Source organism: Eutrigla gurnardus (assembly GCF_963514095.1).
Source record: "Eutrigla gurnardus genome assembly, chromosome: 23".
Classification (NCBI taxonomy): domain Eukaryota; kingdom Metazoa; phylum Chordata; class Actinopteri; order Perciformes; family Triglidae; genus Eutrigla; species Eutrigla gurnardus.
Window position 1 is genome coordinate 3,989,388 of NC_139934.1, and position 13,319 is coordinate 4,002,706.

Below are 13,319 nucleotides of genomic sequence, written 5' to 3' on the forward strand. Positions count from 1 at the left end.
ATTAGCGTGTATAAGAGAAACAGATTCATGTAGATTTCATGCCGCATGTGGTTATTTATACAAAATGTTAGGCAATTATCCCAAAAATAAAGTTCCGATCTGAACACATCAAGTTCTTAAAGAAAAACTCACGGGAATTCCTGGTAATCCGGGCAAACCCACTGCTCCTTTCTCTCCAAAACGATTGGTGGAGATCACGTCGCCTGGGTCGCCCTGCAGACGGGGAAAGAAAACGCAACCACAGTAAACAGCACCATCTAGTGGCAAAACAAAATAACCTCACGTCATAAATATTTAATCAAATCGTTTTTCACCAATGCAGTCTATTTATTTTGTATTTGTGTGACTTCATGCAGCAATAAGAAGGATAAAGGTGAGGTTTGTAGTGCACCAACACTTACCTTCTGCCCTGGTAGACCAGGTGGACCCTGGAAGGGAGAAAAAGGGAAGAAAAGGGAAGAATATTAGTTGTTAAACAGTCAGACGTATGAAGAACAAACAGCGCTACAAACTCACAGATCGTCCTTGGTGTCCGGGGATTCCTGAATTTCCTGCGTATCCCCTCTCACCCTGGAGAGAGGAGGGACATGTTTAACACACAGCATAGATGATAATATATTATTTATGTATATATACATGCACTGGAAAAAGCTAGTAAGTGGACCTTGAGCTAAAATGTATTTTATTTGATGGCATTACAAAGGGTTTAACAGTGTGAGAATAATATAAAGCTGGCAACCAAATAAAAATAAAAATGTTCGGGGCAAAACTAAATAATCTTATTGCTCATTATTATCGTTTAAATAATATATCAGAAATCACTTATTCTATATTCTTGCTGTATTTTCATAATTTATTTACTTTACTGTCACTTGCCTTTAAAATATATAAATACATGTTATTTACTGAACGACTTTTCATCAGATACCTTTGTCCCGTTGCAGCCAGCCACTCCTCTCGGGCCTGGAGGTCCATCCTGTCCGGGCAGACCCTGAGGAAGTAAACAGGAAGTTACATCACAAATGCTACCTGAGGTGTGTTTTTTATTTATTTATTTTTATAGCCAAGTCGTGTTACAAATATTCCAATAGAATTTTTAGGAAAGGATGGAAGTACCGTATAACAGAAAAATCATCCATTGGTTTGTAGTAAAATAATATATATTTTCCTTTTTTTTTTTTTTTAAAGTGATTAAAAAATGTGAATAATATATAAAACAATGATTAATATAATAACTATATCATTAGCTTTGCTTTATTGTACCTTATAAAAAAGCATTGCCTCTGACTGAATCCCCTGTTTGAAGTGACTCAAAATCAAACGCACCCAACAGGTGCAGGCTGCGACTAACATGCTAATGCTAACATGCTAAGTCCTCCCGTTCAGAGGAACTTTTACCTTCAGTTTTAGTAACTGTGTTGACTAGTTCCTGCTGTGTGTGGACTGGGAATACTGGGACAACGAGACGAGAGGAGGTACACCTGGAGCAGGTTCTTCTCGGTTAAGACAGGTGAGTACTAACGTCAACGTACGTAGTATCGTTACTAGTCCATTTCTAGCGGTTAGCATAAACGGTTAGTTTAGCGCCGGTCGTTAGCTATAGCAGTTAGCGCTAGCGATTAGCATTAGCGGTTAGCGCTAGCGATTAGCATTAGCGGTTAGCGCTAGCGATTAGCATTAGCGGTTAGCGCTAACGATTAGCAGTTAGCGCTAGCGTTTAGCATTAGCGGTTAGCGCTAGCGATTAGCATTAGCAGTTAGCACAAACGGTTCACAGGCTAATTGAAAGGATAACGACTATCTTTAAAGCTGATTTAAAACCGAAGCCCAGTAGTTAATGTTGTGTGTTTTTTTTAATGGTTCTGAATGTGGACTCTTAACATATCGTACACATTATATTTACTCACATTATAGAGTGAAACGTTTATATATATATATATATATATATATATATATATATATATATTTTATATTTTAGTGTTCCAGCCCTGTTTTTTATGATGCGGATAACTCACTGGAAGTCCCGGCGTTCCTGGAAATCCTGGCAATCCAGACGGCCCCTGTTAGGGAGGGAAATAATACATTTGACAATCAGTCATTTAAAATATAAAAAGCAGCTTTTTCGTTCTTCTGTTTGCGGTATTGTGAAATGGGGACATCTGCTGGTCAAAGCAGGGAATTACAGCCTCCTCCAGACAAGCGTTGGCGACTGAACAGGGAAAACTAATCAAACATAAAACATGAATACTTACTCGTATTCCTTTTGGACCACCTAGTCCGTGAGGTCCATCACTACCCTGAGAGGGAGAGCAGACGTTTAGCTGGATTAGATTAGGATTTTAAAACAGTTTCTCATCAGATTCTCAGCTTTGTTTTACTTATTTCTCCAATCAAACATATTGATCATAATTCAGCAAGTAATTCCCAAATTATTAGAGCATATTAGACTTTTCACCAAGACAGAGTAGCTCTTTTAAATGGTACTTGTCCTCAATAGAAATGCCCAAACCAAAGCGACATTTCTCTTCTCATTTTTCCGACCCTTCCCTCATCTTTTCCAGTAAAACCCTGAATGGACCCCCCCAGCCCACCTTCTCTCCTCTGGATCCGATCGGCCCCTCCGGTCCGGGGAATCCTGGGACTCCAGGCTGTCCGGTGAGTCCTGGGTAACCCCGTTCACCCTGCACACAGTGACACATACTCAGCGTTTATACACGTTTAATACATCATTCAACACCTTTATCAGTTGTTTTTGCCTACCTTGGTTCCTTTTACTCCGCTGCAGTCACATTTGGACCCCACACACCCGTGGCAAGCCTGTTGGATGACAAAAAAAAGATGAGGATGTTTTGTTTTTTAAATTATATTTAATTACTTTCATAAAGAAAAACTTTTCCCGGAGTCCAGCAGCCACATTTAGATGGATATGGACACTTTTCTTTGCATTGTTTCTGTTGGTGAGTGCACAGTTGCTGAAATCCACTAGAGGGCGCCCCATCATAACACTCACTCCCTTCTCACAGAGAAGAAGAGGGATTTTCCTGCATGTTTTTTTAACGAGATGCAAGGTCAGCAAGGAATGACCCAAAATAATACCCCAGATTTATCTGAAATAAAACAAATGGTGTCTCCCGATAGGGGAAGGTGAGGGTTAACGTGAAGAAGGGAGGGATGGGGAGTGCCAAGCTGTTGATTAACTGTTCCCATGCTTGTTGACACAGCGAATGCCAGATGGGCATGGATTGCACGCATGCCAAGTAGTCAGGTTGTGAGAAAGACGGGGACGGCATTCTTCTGTGTCTGCGTCCATGGCTTTCGTTGGTCTTGTTGTTTTAATCCTCAGGGTTGCAGAATTTCCTTCACGCTCTTTTTAACATTTTGTATCTGCAGCGCGGCTTTGAGCGACACGATGGAGCCTGAAAGTTCCTCTGTTCTTCTGGTAATCAACCCTCCGCTAAGCCCCGCCCCCTCCGCCGCTACCAGGCTGCAGTGGTTCGCCGTTGAAGTTTAGGAAACTTAGATTTTATAAATGAAAAACTTGAGATTTAGAAACCGTGACATCGTGAGATTGTCGGAGGGAGGTTGTTTTGTTTTGATGACAACATCCCGTCTCCCAAAACACATTCTTTTAAAACAGGTCATCGTCTCACAGTCGAGGCAGCTGCTCAACAATCAGCTTGACGTCTTGTTGTTTTTTTTTTTGCTCTGATGTATGGATTAAGTCACGCATCGGACTGAGAAAAGCTTTCCGAATAACGAATTACACTTAAAACACAACGGAGCGTTTAGAAGACGGCACTCTGGGCTCGAGAAGGTTCAAGGCTGAATGACGATGTTGCAAAATAAACAAGGGAGTCGGCGTTGTCACGGCGACACAACTGGCTTTGCAGAAAGGAACAGTGGGAGGTGAAAAAAACAGCTGTTCACATATGGAGACGATGCTGGAGTGTGTTTCTAGTTTCACCTACAGAGCCAGCGCTGCAGCTTACTGTTCCTCTTTGTCCTAAACATCAGAAAATCAATCAACATCATCAATTAATCCATCAATTAATCTGTTTTCAGGTTCTTTAATGTGCTTTTTTATTGTTTTTCAGCCTATTTGTCGTACAAACTCTGATGTTTTTTCACAGATCCGTGTTCTGAGAAGACTGATCACCGTCTGTCTGCTCAGAGGTTAAACCACAGGGGTTGAGGGTTTGATTCCCACTGAGGTTTTCCACAAACATGCATGTAAGTTGTTTTTTTTTATTATAAGATGCACATGAATGTTGAATATTTGCGGTAAACTCATAATGCAAATCTGTTAACTAGACCGGAGGGTAGAGAGGACACACACACACACACACACACACACACACACACACAGATACATGCCTGAATGCATTTGCACATGGGTGTGTGTGTGTGTGTGTGTGGGTGGAGGTGTTTTTACAAGCCCTGAATCTCCAGATTACTCTCTGGTCTGCTTCAGCTCAATGCAGTCTGCTCTCCCACGCCCAGGCCTGCAGCTCCCGCTCTCCTCACCTCCACCTCCCCCTCCCTCCCTCTCCCTCCCTCTTCATCCATCTGCTTTCCTCCCATCCCTCACCCCTCTGGACATTTATCCTGAAACCCTTTGCTCTAATAAGGTTTTAAAGCATCCAACTCTTAAACCAGCTGTACTGTTACCTCTCACCTTCATGAAAACACACTGAACACTGGATATGTGATCATCTCAGCCCCTTCCTGCCCAGCAGCACCAGAATAAACACTTTAAAGCAGAATGAACTGACCAATCGCAGCTCAAATATGGCTGATTTACATCCATCGATGGATGGAGGTCGTGTATTATTGGTTGGTTGGAGCTGATGTGAGCAGGAAGGAAAGGGAAATATTTTGCTATAAAAATATGAAGAAATATCTTGTTTTATACGAGCAGAACATCTGTTTAATTATTATTATTATTATTATGGATCTGCGATGGTGAAAAAGTTCTCACAGCGTCTGATGTGTTTCCTTTGGTGTGAAATGTCAGCCTGAGCTGAATGAGCATGGTCTATAACCCTGCCTAAGTACAGGGATCCATCTCTCGCTCTCTTCCCCTCCATGCGTTCATCCCTCTCTCGCCCCTCTCATTTGCCCCCACACTACTGACGGGGCATGTAATCCACTTAGAGAGGTCAGTGAGCTGCAGATATTTGCTCCACTCCCTCTGTCTTTTAGCTCTCTCTATCATTGGCCTCACTTTCTCCTTACCTCCATCACACTTTGTGTTTTTTTTCTTTTTTCCAATCACCCCGGCCATCGGGCCCTGAGGGGAGGTTACAGTCCGGCACCCCTGGAGGTCCGTAGAGGTCAGGTAGTCTGAGTTCATGGGTTTAAGACCTTAACGTTAAAGCCCAACTAACGGCGACGCCTACAGACGTGAATGTGTTATGATGCAATAAAGTTCCACTTATGATCCATTTAAGCAAAAACAAGTCATTCAGGATCAATACAGCATGACTCTACAAAATGATTTCTAAATTAAAAAAATATATTTATATAGGGTTAGACTTAAAATTCTAGAAATGACCACATTAATACATCGATAATTAAAACAATATTATATGTATGTTTAGAAATAGGCCCATTATGTATAGTATAATATGATTTAGCCTTGTCTACGTTTAAATGAATTTTGACTTGTCTAGTCTCGGTCTAGATTTGGCGACATCTAGTGGCGAGGTTGTAGATTGCACCCAACTGAAACTTCTCAGAAAGAACTACAATTTGCATGCATTACTTATATAGACCCCCAAAAACAAACGGCGTAGGAGGGTCTCTTGACTGAAAAGTGGGAGGAAAAGGAGCTATAGGTGTGTAGAGTGATGGAGGGGTGAGACAGGTGAGGAGGGAGGGGAGGCGGGCGGAAGGCATGTACCCGCGGATTAGACTGGCGAGACTGGAATTCCCCCGCTCATCAAAGACTGATGATTAGACACTTAGAAACACACCGCCATGTCCTGACTCACACACACACACACTCACACTCACACACACACACACACACACACACACACACACACACACACACACACACACACACACACACACTCACACACACACACACACACACACACACACACACACACACACACACACACTCACACACACACACACACACACACACACTCACACTCACACACACACACACACACACACACACACACACACACACACACACACTCACACACACACACACACACACTCACACTCACTCACACACTCACACTCACATACACACACACACAGCTGCAGAGACCATTAAACCACAACTAATAGCTCCTGCTTCCCATCACTTATCGCACAGAAAACCAGCGACCGCACTTCTATTTAACTGCTTTAATGGCATCAATCTGGTTCCACTGTAGCTCTGATCCCAGATCAGCTGGAAACAACCTCATGGAGCTTCACAGCAGCTTCACAGCAGCTTCACAGCAGCTTCACAGCTCTCTGATCAGAAGACAGAATGCTGATATTACATCACACACATATTACTCATGTATACAATCCTTAAACAACAAAAGCAGCTTAATTAGATTTAGCTTTTGAGTTACTTTGAGTTACTGACTGACTTATTCGTGCACTTTTAATCGTGAAAATACGGGAGATTAACTTTGGGAAGACTTTTTAGAATAAATCCTGCATAAAGTTCATATTGTTCTCTGGTTGCTTTACATACAACCTGATGAATAGAAACTATAGGATTACTGTATTGTGTGTGTGTGTGTGTGTGTGTGTGTTCTACTTCCTGTGTTGGATATATGTGTGTGTGTTTTAGAGAGTGTGTGTTCATCTGTGTGTCGGAGCGTGGCGCTCCAGGCTCGAACCGTTGATCCCTTTCATCGCCGCTGGACTTTGACTACTTCAAGACGCGAGGGCGACGACCTTACCCCACACACACAGACACACACACACACACACACACTGATATTCCCGGGATCTCTCTTTCTTTTTGAATTCTTTGCCCCCGGGAGACTCGACAACCCACCCGGCGCCCGACGCAGGTCTAAACATGACCCTCTACCACCTTTTCCTGCAACGCTCCGCACATATCACCACTTGGCACGGCGCTCCGTCGCTACGGGCAACCAGAAATTAGAGAGGGGAGCGGCGGCAGCGGCTTGAATACCTGGATAGACGGAGAGGAGGAGGAGGAGACGAAGATGGGTAAAGGAATGGAAGGGGCGGGGATTTAAAGTGACGGCGATAAGATCACGCCTGTAGGGATCTGGTCCCTGTGAAGATCTGGTCCCTGTGGGGATCTGGTCCCTGTGAAGATCTGGTCCCTGTGAAGATCTGGTCCCTGTGGGGATCTGGGGGATGCATTCAGGGCCATCATCAGAAAACTGAAGAATCTGTGTGGTCCAGATCGTTCTTCCTCCTTTTGAGGCTTCGCTTCCGAAAACAGTCCAAAACACAAACCGTCTGTTTCACACACTTTCATGGTTTGGAGTCTAAAACCACCTCCTGATGCTCTCCGGGGATTTTTTTTTTTTTGCACCCTGACGCAAAGAAACCCCCGAAAAATCCAAACAAGTTACAATAAATGTTGAAGAAACTGAACAACCCTGTTTACGTTGATGGTCCACACCTGTATAAACCTCCGTACTCCGTAAACCGAGCAGCCGGCGGGCCGCAGGCTGCAACCTAACCTTAATATTTACCCAGGAGCCTCGGCTGTAGACAAAACAAGATAGCGCTGCATGTTCTGATGCAATCTGTGAGATTGTGGGACGCAGATTGCTTTCTTGCCGTCTGCTGTAAAGCTGGATTTCACTGTGGCCGGCCTTAAAGCTACAGGGATTCAAGTCCGACTTCAGGTTCATCCCAAAGGATGAGTTAAATACAAACAAACATTTTATTTATGGCCACATTGTTGGACGATTGTCACAACTTTATGGTAATCATTTAAATATTTTTTAGACTCCTGAACTGTATTTATCTGATGGTTTAATTAAAATGCTGCATTCAAGTCCTTCACTATGAATGACCCCCAACAACCACCCTGCCTCTACCTGTCCACCTGCAGTTCCACGTCTTCACCACACGAGGGCGGTAACAATATGAACATTTACATGTTAACTCTAGTCAGCTTTGTTCATGAATGAGTTGCATGATGTATATTTTAGTTGCTGGTTGTTGCAACAAGCTCTCTGTTGCTTCTCCAAGGCAACTCAACCTAAAAAAAAACAGCCTTATTTCAGCTTTCTGGCACCTCTGAGAGATTTATTTCACCTTTTTAAAGCATAATAATCTTTTTTTTCCTTGTGCATAAAATAATATTTTAAAAGCCAATTACAAAGTCACCTCAACACAATGAGCAAATTCAGTATTTAAGAAGATTTAAGTCTTATATCGTGAGCGTTTGTAAAAATCAGAAGACGGGGTGCGTCCCAAACTGCTTCACAAATATAATACGTCTAATATTCTCTTGATTTCCACATCTCACTTTGTTTATCATCTCATCCTCCTCTTACTTTTTAACTCTCACATTTGTCCACCTCTCCTCTTCATCCATACCTCTCCTCCTCCACCTCCTCCTCCTCCTCCACCTCCACCTCCTCCTCCTCCTCCTCCTCCTCCTCCTCCCTGTGCTATGGCAGATGTCTGATATTTCCTGTTGTTCTGACCGGTGGGGGTCTGTTTGTCTGGGAATCCCATGCATCCAGTGTTGACAGGCACACACACACACACACTTTCTCACACACACACACACACACACACACACACACACACACACACACACACACACACACACACACTTTCTCACACACTTTCTCACACACACACACACACACACACAAACACACAAACACACACACACACACAATAAAAGGTATTTCTTGTCTTTATGTTTTAAACTAGCTTTTAACGGCGACACTTCACGGCCTCGCTGATGTTCATCGTCGCCGTGACAACTAACAACAACCGCCACTCACATGACCGTGGAGAGCAGTAAACGGTCCGTTTCTACGGTAACGCCTCCTCCTCCTCCCAACAGAGACCTGAACATGCACCTTTGCTCTACGGCGTTCACATTATCCTCCGACGGCTTAGCCGCATACCAGCCGGCACGCTGACCCGGGATTAACCAGGACCGGGCTGCACCCGAGGGACACGCCCAGCAGGGGGCGCTTCGGCGGGAAGGACGACCAGCGCTAGCATGTACAGTACAAGTTATTAGGATTCCAGCCTCCCTCCTCAAAGGCCTGCAACAACAACATCCCACTGCTTCCACCTTTGCTCCAGAGAGACCGCGGTCATAACTCTCTCGGCCACAAGAGGGCCCTTGAAAATGAAAACATGCCTCCGAGTGAAGGAGGAAAACAGCCGAGGACATCCAATCTGTGTCTGCAGCTTGTCTTACTTTGAAATCGTCTGGACCACTATATAAATACATATATAAATATATATAAATGTATAAAAGGAAAGGTGTCTGCTCTGTTCTCTGAAACAGTAGACGTAGAAACACTCACACCATCTTTTTTTTTGCCCCCATGTGGTTTTTGGGGAAGCCCTGTTTCCTCCTGCGAAGTGTGATTAGAGAACCAGGTGCCCAGAATGGGAGAGAGAGCATCGGGAGTAGTGAGGGAACCAGAGAGAGAGAGAGAGGGGGAAAACACAGAGAAGAGAGAACCAGATGCCCTCCCACACCGTAAAGGTCGAGGCGGCCGCAGTCCAAACAGCTTTATGGAGGCCGGGATGGAGAGTAGAGACCTTAAATGATTGGTGGACCTCGCCGTCGATCATCATGTGATCATCTACCAGATCTGTTAATTATCCTTCGCCACCAAATCTGTTATTTGTTGGTCAAACATTTGTAAATGTGATTTTTTTTTGGGAGGCGCCGTGGAAGGAAATGAGAAAGTGAAAGAAAACTGGAGGTGAGTTTGTTTTTTTTACATTCCGGTGGTTAAAGAGGATGCAGACGGGAGGAGGAACAGGAGACGGGGAGGTGGTAATAAACAGGCGCTGAGTGATGAAGACGAGGCTGCGTTCACTGGTTAGTAAGCAGTTGGGGGGGGGGGGGTGCAGGTTAAACAGGTGAGAGGGAAACGGGAGGAGGAAGAAGAAGCAGACATCTAGATCAAGGTCAGCAGCTGATCTCAGACAAGATTAAAACTCCTCCTCTCTGCCCACGGAGGAAGAATGCAAAACAAGGAACGCCCCCGCTAGAAGGAGGAAGACTCCTCCTCCTCCTCCTGTTACTCTCTTCTTCTTCACTGATTGGTTTCTTTAGGCTATTAAACGTTTTTTATCTCCTCAGAGAGAACCAACGATGAAGAGACAAGGAGGTCACAGAGGGAGGAGGTGAGGAGGACTGTGACACACACATTAACCTTGATGTTCCCGCAACCACAGATTAAAATCAGATACTAGAAGCTGAGGAAGTAGCAGAAGTAAAACAGTTGGATTGACTATCGAAAATGTACTTTACTTTTTCCTATAAAGCATCGGTTCATTTGAATAAATGCCCTTTATGTTTCTATGGGAACCAAAACTCTTCATAGAAGATCCACAAAATCCTGAATCGGTGTCCCTGAATGTGTCATAAATCAAGATTTGACAAGTTTTTAAAGACTTATTCATGAACGTGGAATAAAATCTGTAAAAACAATATTTAAAATAACGAATGTGGTCGAGATGCCATCCATTCAGAGAAGTCTCTTTATTTCCAGTATTAACCCTCCTTTTTTAACATCTTAATCTGCAGACGGAGCTTTAATCTCACGGAGGATCGCCGAGGCCTTAAAGCTCCCGTCATCATAGGTTTTAGGCCGGTTGGTAAAGAGATAAAAACCCTCATAAAGGATATAATGAGGAGGATAAATAGATGCATGAGGACGGTGAGAGATGGAGAGTGACCCGGATGACCTTAAAGCCTCCGAGCAAACAGTGAGGGACGAATAAATAAAGAAGTCTCCAACAAACACGCCATGTTTACCCTCCACTTAACACTGAGGGGGGGGGGGGGGGGGAGGAGGGAGGAGAGGAGGAGGAGGAGGGAGGAGGGAGGAGGAGGAGGGAGGAGAGGAGGAGGAGGTGGTGATAATGGGGTTTGAGAGATTAAATGAGATGAAAAATGATGGGAAAGAAACATCTAATTATCTGATTGAATACTTCTACTACTACTGCTTGTACTACTATACAAATACTACTACTCCTATACAACAAATACCAACACTTTTACTCCTGGTACTAAAAGTACTGCTACTACTATAAGTACTGTTTCCACAACTAAACTACAACTGAGACGACTGCTGTTACTTCTAATACTACCACACGTTGTACTACTGTAAAATGATATTACTACTGCTACTAGTATTGTTACTGCTGCTGTTTCTTCGTATACTTCTACTGCTACTATTACCTCTACAACGGCTGTTCCTGTTGGTACTTGTAATGCTACTACAGTACATCTGAAACTAATACTCCTACAGTACTACCACTACACCTACTTCTGTTACTCCTAATAGTACTACTTCTACTAATCCTCGTCCCGTCTGTACTGCTAAACTCTTAGGAATACTGAAAGGACTCCAAAAGAAGCGGTACTCTGTTACCACCACTACTGCGGTACTTCCAGCAGTACAAAGAGGGAAAGTACTACACGGAGGTCATTAGCTGTCTAAACACTCGCTGTTGGCTCTCATCGACTTTTGTCCACCTGTTAATCCCAACGGCATCCTCGGCTCACCGACACCGCAGTGTGAGTTCAACCAGGAAACACACACAGAGTACACACAGTACACACACAGTACACACAGTACACACACAGTACACACAGTACACACGTGTTGTGTGAAGGAGGTGGATGTGATTAGGAGGCTTGTTTGAGGAGCCCTCCTCTATGAGCAGGTAGATAAAGATGGAATTCACCTTCGAGGACGGACACTAAGGGGGGGGGGAGATGGGGGAGGGAGGGGGGAGATGGGGGAGGAAGGGGGAGGGAGGGGGGAGATGGGGGAGATGGGACGACTTTGAGAAAGAGAGCAACATGGTGTTGAGTCTTCTTCTGTCCCAAATGTTTCCTGTCATCACGGTGGATCAGAACGAGACGCTGTTTAGATTTATGAGCATTTAATTTATTATTTTTACTAAGTACTGCTGCAGCGACTGATAGTTTTACTATTTGATCTCTAAGATGTTATAAAATAGTGACACGACTTCCTGGCGTGAGAAAGAAAAGCTGAGGGGAAATAGATGGAGCGTGGAAACTGAAGGCTGCAGCTTTAATTGTTAGAAGTAAGTGTTAGATTGGGAACGCTTCGGGTTTGTTAACTTCACCCAAGGTGAACTGGAGGAGATGGTCACCCGTGGTTACGAGGAGCTTTTTGAAGATTGAGGCTCGATTTAAAAAAACATGTTTATCAGGATAAAACTGATTCTTACAGTTCAAAGAAATTCTTAACTTGATGACGAGGAGAGAAAAGAAGGGAAATCCTAAAAAGCAACAAACTGCGAGACAAAGACGGAGACGGAAGAGAAAAGAAGCAGCTCAGCGTTGTTCCATAACATCACCATGTATCTGAGCAATCTGTGGATGTTATGGCTGCTACACACACACACACACACACACACACTGCTCAACCTGGGATGTGGGACACACAAAAGGTGAGGCAACCTGTGTGTGTGTGTGTGTGTGTGTGTGCATCAAATACAAGTGTGTGTTTGTGGGTTCAAAGGAGAACCTGCAGGTATACTTTACATCCGAACAGCTGTGATGTAGACAGATTGAGTTATCAGTGGGAAACCCACGTATCTCCAAATGTCAACTTTACGTGAACTATAATAAATATATATATTATTTTTTACAGACAGGTGGCGTAAAGGTCAAGTGGATGTAAAGTTCGTATTAAAGAGGTCGCCGTGTGGAGATGGACGACTGTGAGCGAACGCCGGTGTTGCTGATCTGCAGGTATTTGCTGATATATAATATACATGTGTGTACATACGTGTCATGAACACAGACTCCACTAGGGGGCCTCGGTGAGCACGCTGGTTTCAGCTGATTAACACTAACCTGGGAACACTGGGAGTGAAGACTCCACCCTTCATCATCATCATCACTCAAGCTCCACTTACTAGCCTGATCACACTCTAGTTATGGATGAAGACAGTGAGATGCGGTCGAAAGCCTTTTTTTAAAAAACGTTTGACCCATCTTCACTCTGCCCTCTGACCTTCCTCCTCATCCTCTCCAAGAGGGCGGGGCCCGACCACATTCCTCTCCACAGAGTGGACCCTCTCTCCGTCTCCCCGGCAACGACAACATCACAGGCCGACGCCTACAAA

General features: G+C 44.1%; 1 protein-coding gene across 2 annotated transcripts in view; it reads right to left on the minus strand.

The window, feature by feature from the left end:
- The window catches only part of col4a5 (collagen, type IV, alpha 5 (Alport syndrome)), a 30,818-nt gene that overhangs the window by 16,174 nt on the left and 1,325 nt on the right, over positions 1–13,319 (minus strand). For both annotated transcript variants that reach the window (XM_084002778.1, XM_084002779.1), the window contains exons 2-9: positions 2,760–2,816; positions 2,591–2,680; positions 2,252–2,296; positions 2,015–2,059; positions 929–991; positions 517–570; positions 402–428; positions 133–213 (exon numbers count right to left, since the gene is read on the minus strand). In XM_084002778.1, coding sequence (XP_083858904.1) covers positions 133–213; positions 402–428; positions 517–570; positions 929–991; positions 2,015–2,059; positions 2,252–2,296; positions 2,591–2,680; positions 2,760–2,816 — 462 coding nt within the window. The remainder of the gene's footprint in view (positions 1–132; positions 214–401; positions 429–516; positions 571–928; positions 992–2,014; positions 2,060–2,251; positions 2,297–2,590; positions 2,681–2,759; positions 2,817–13,319) is intronic.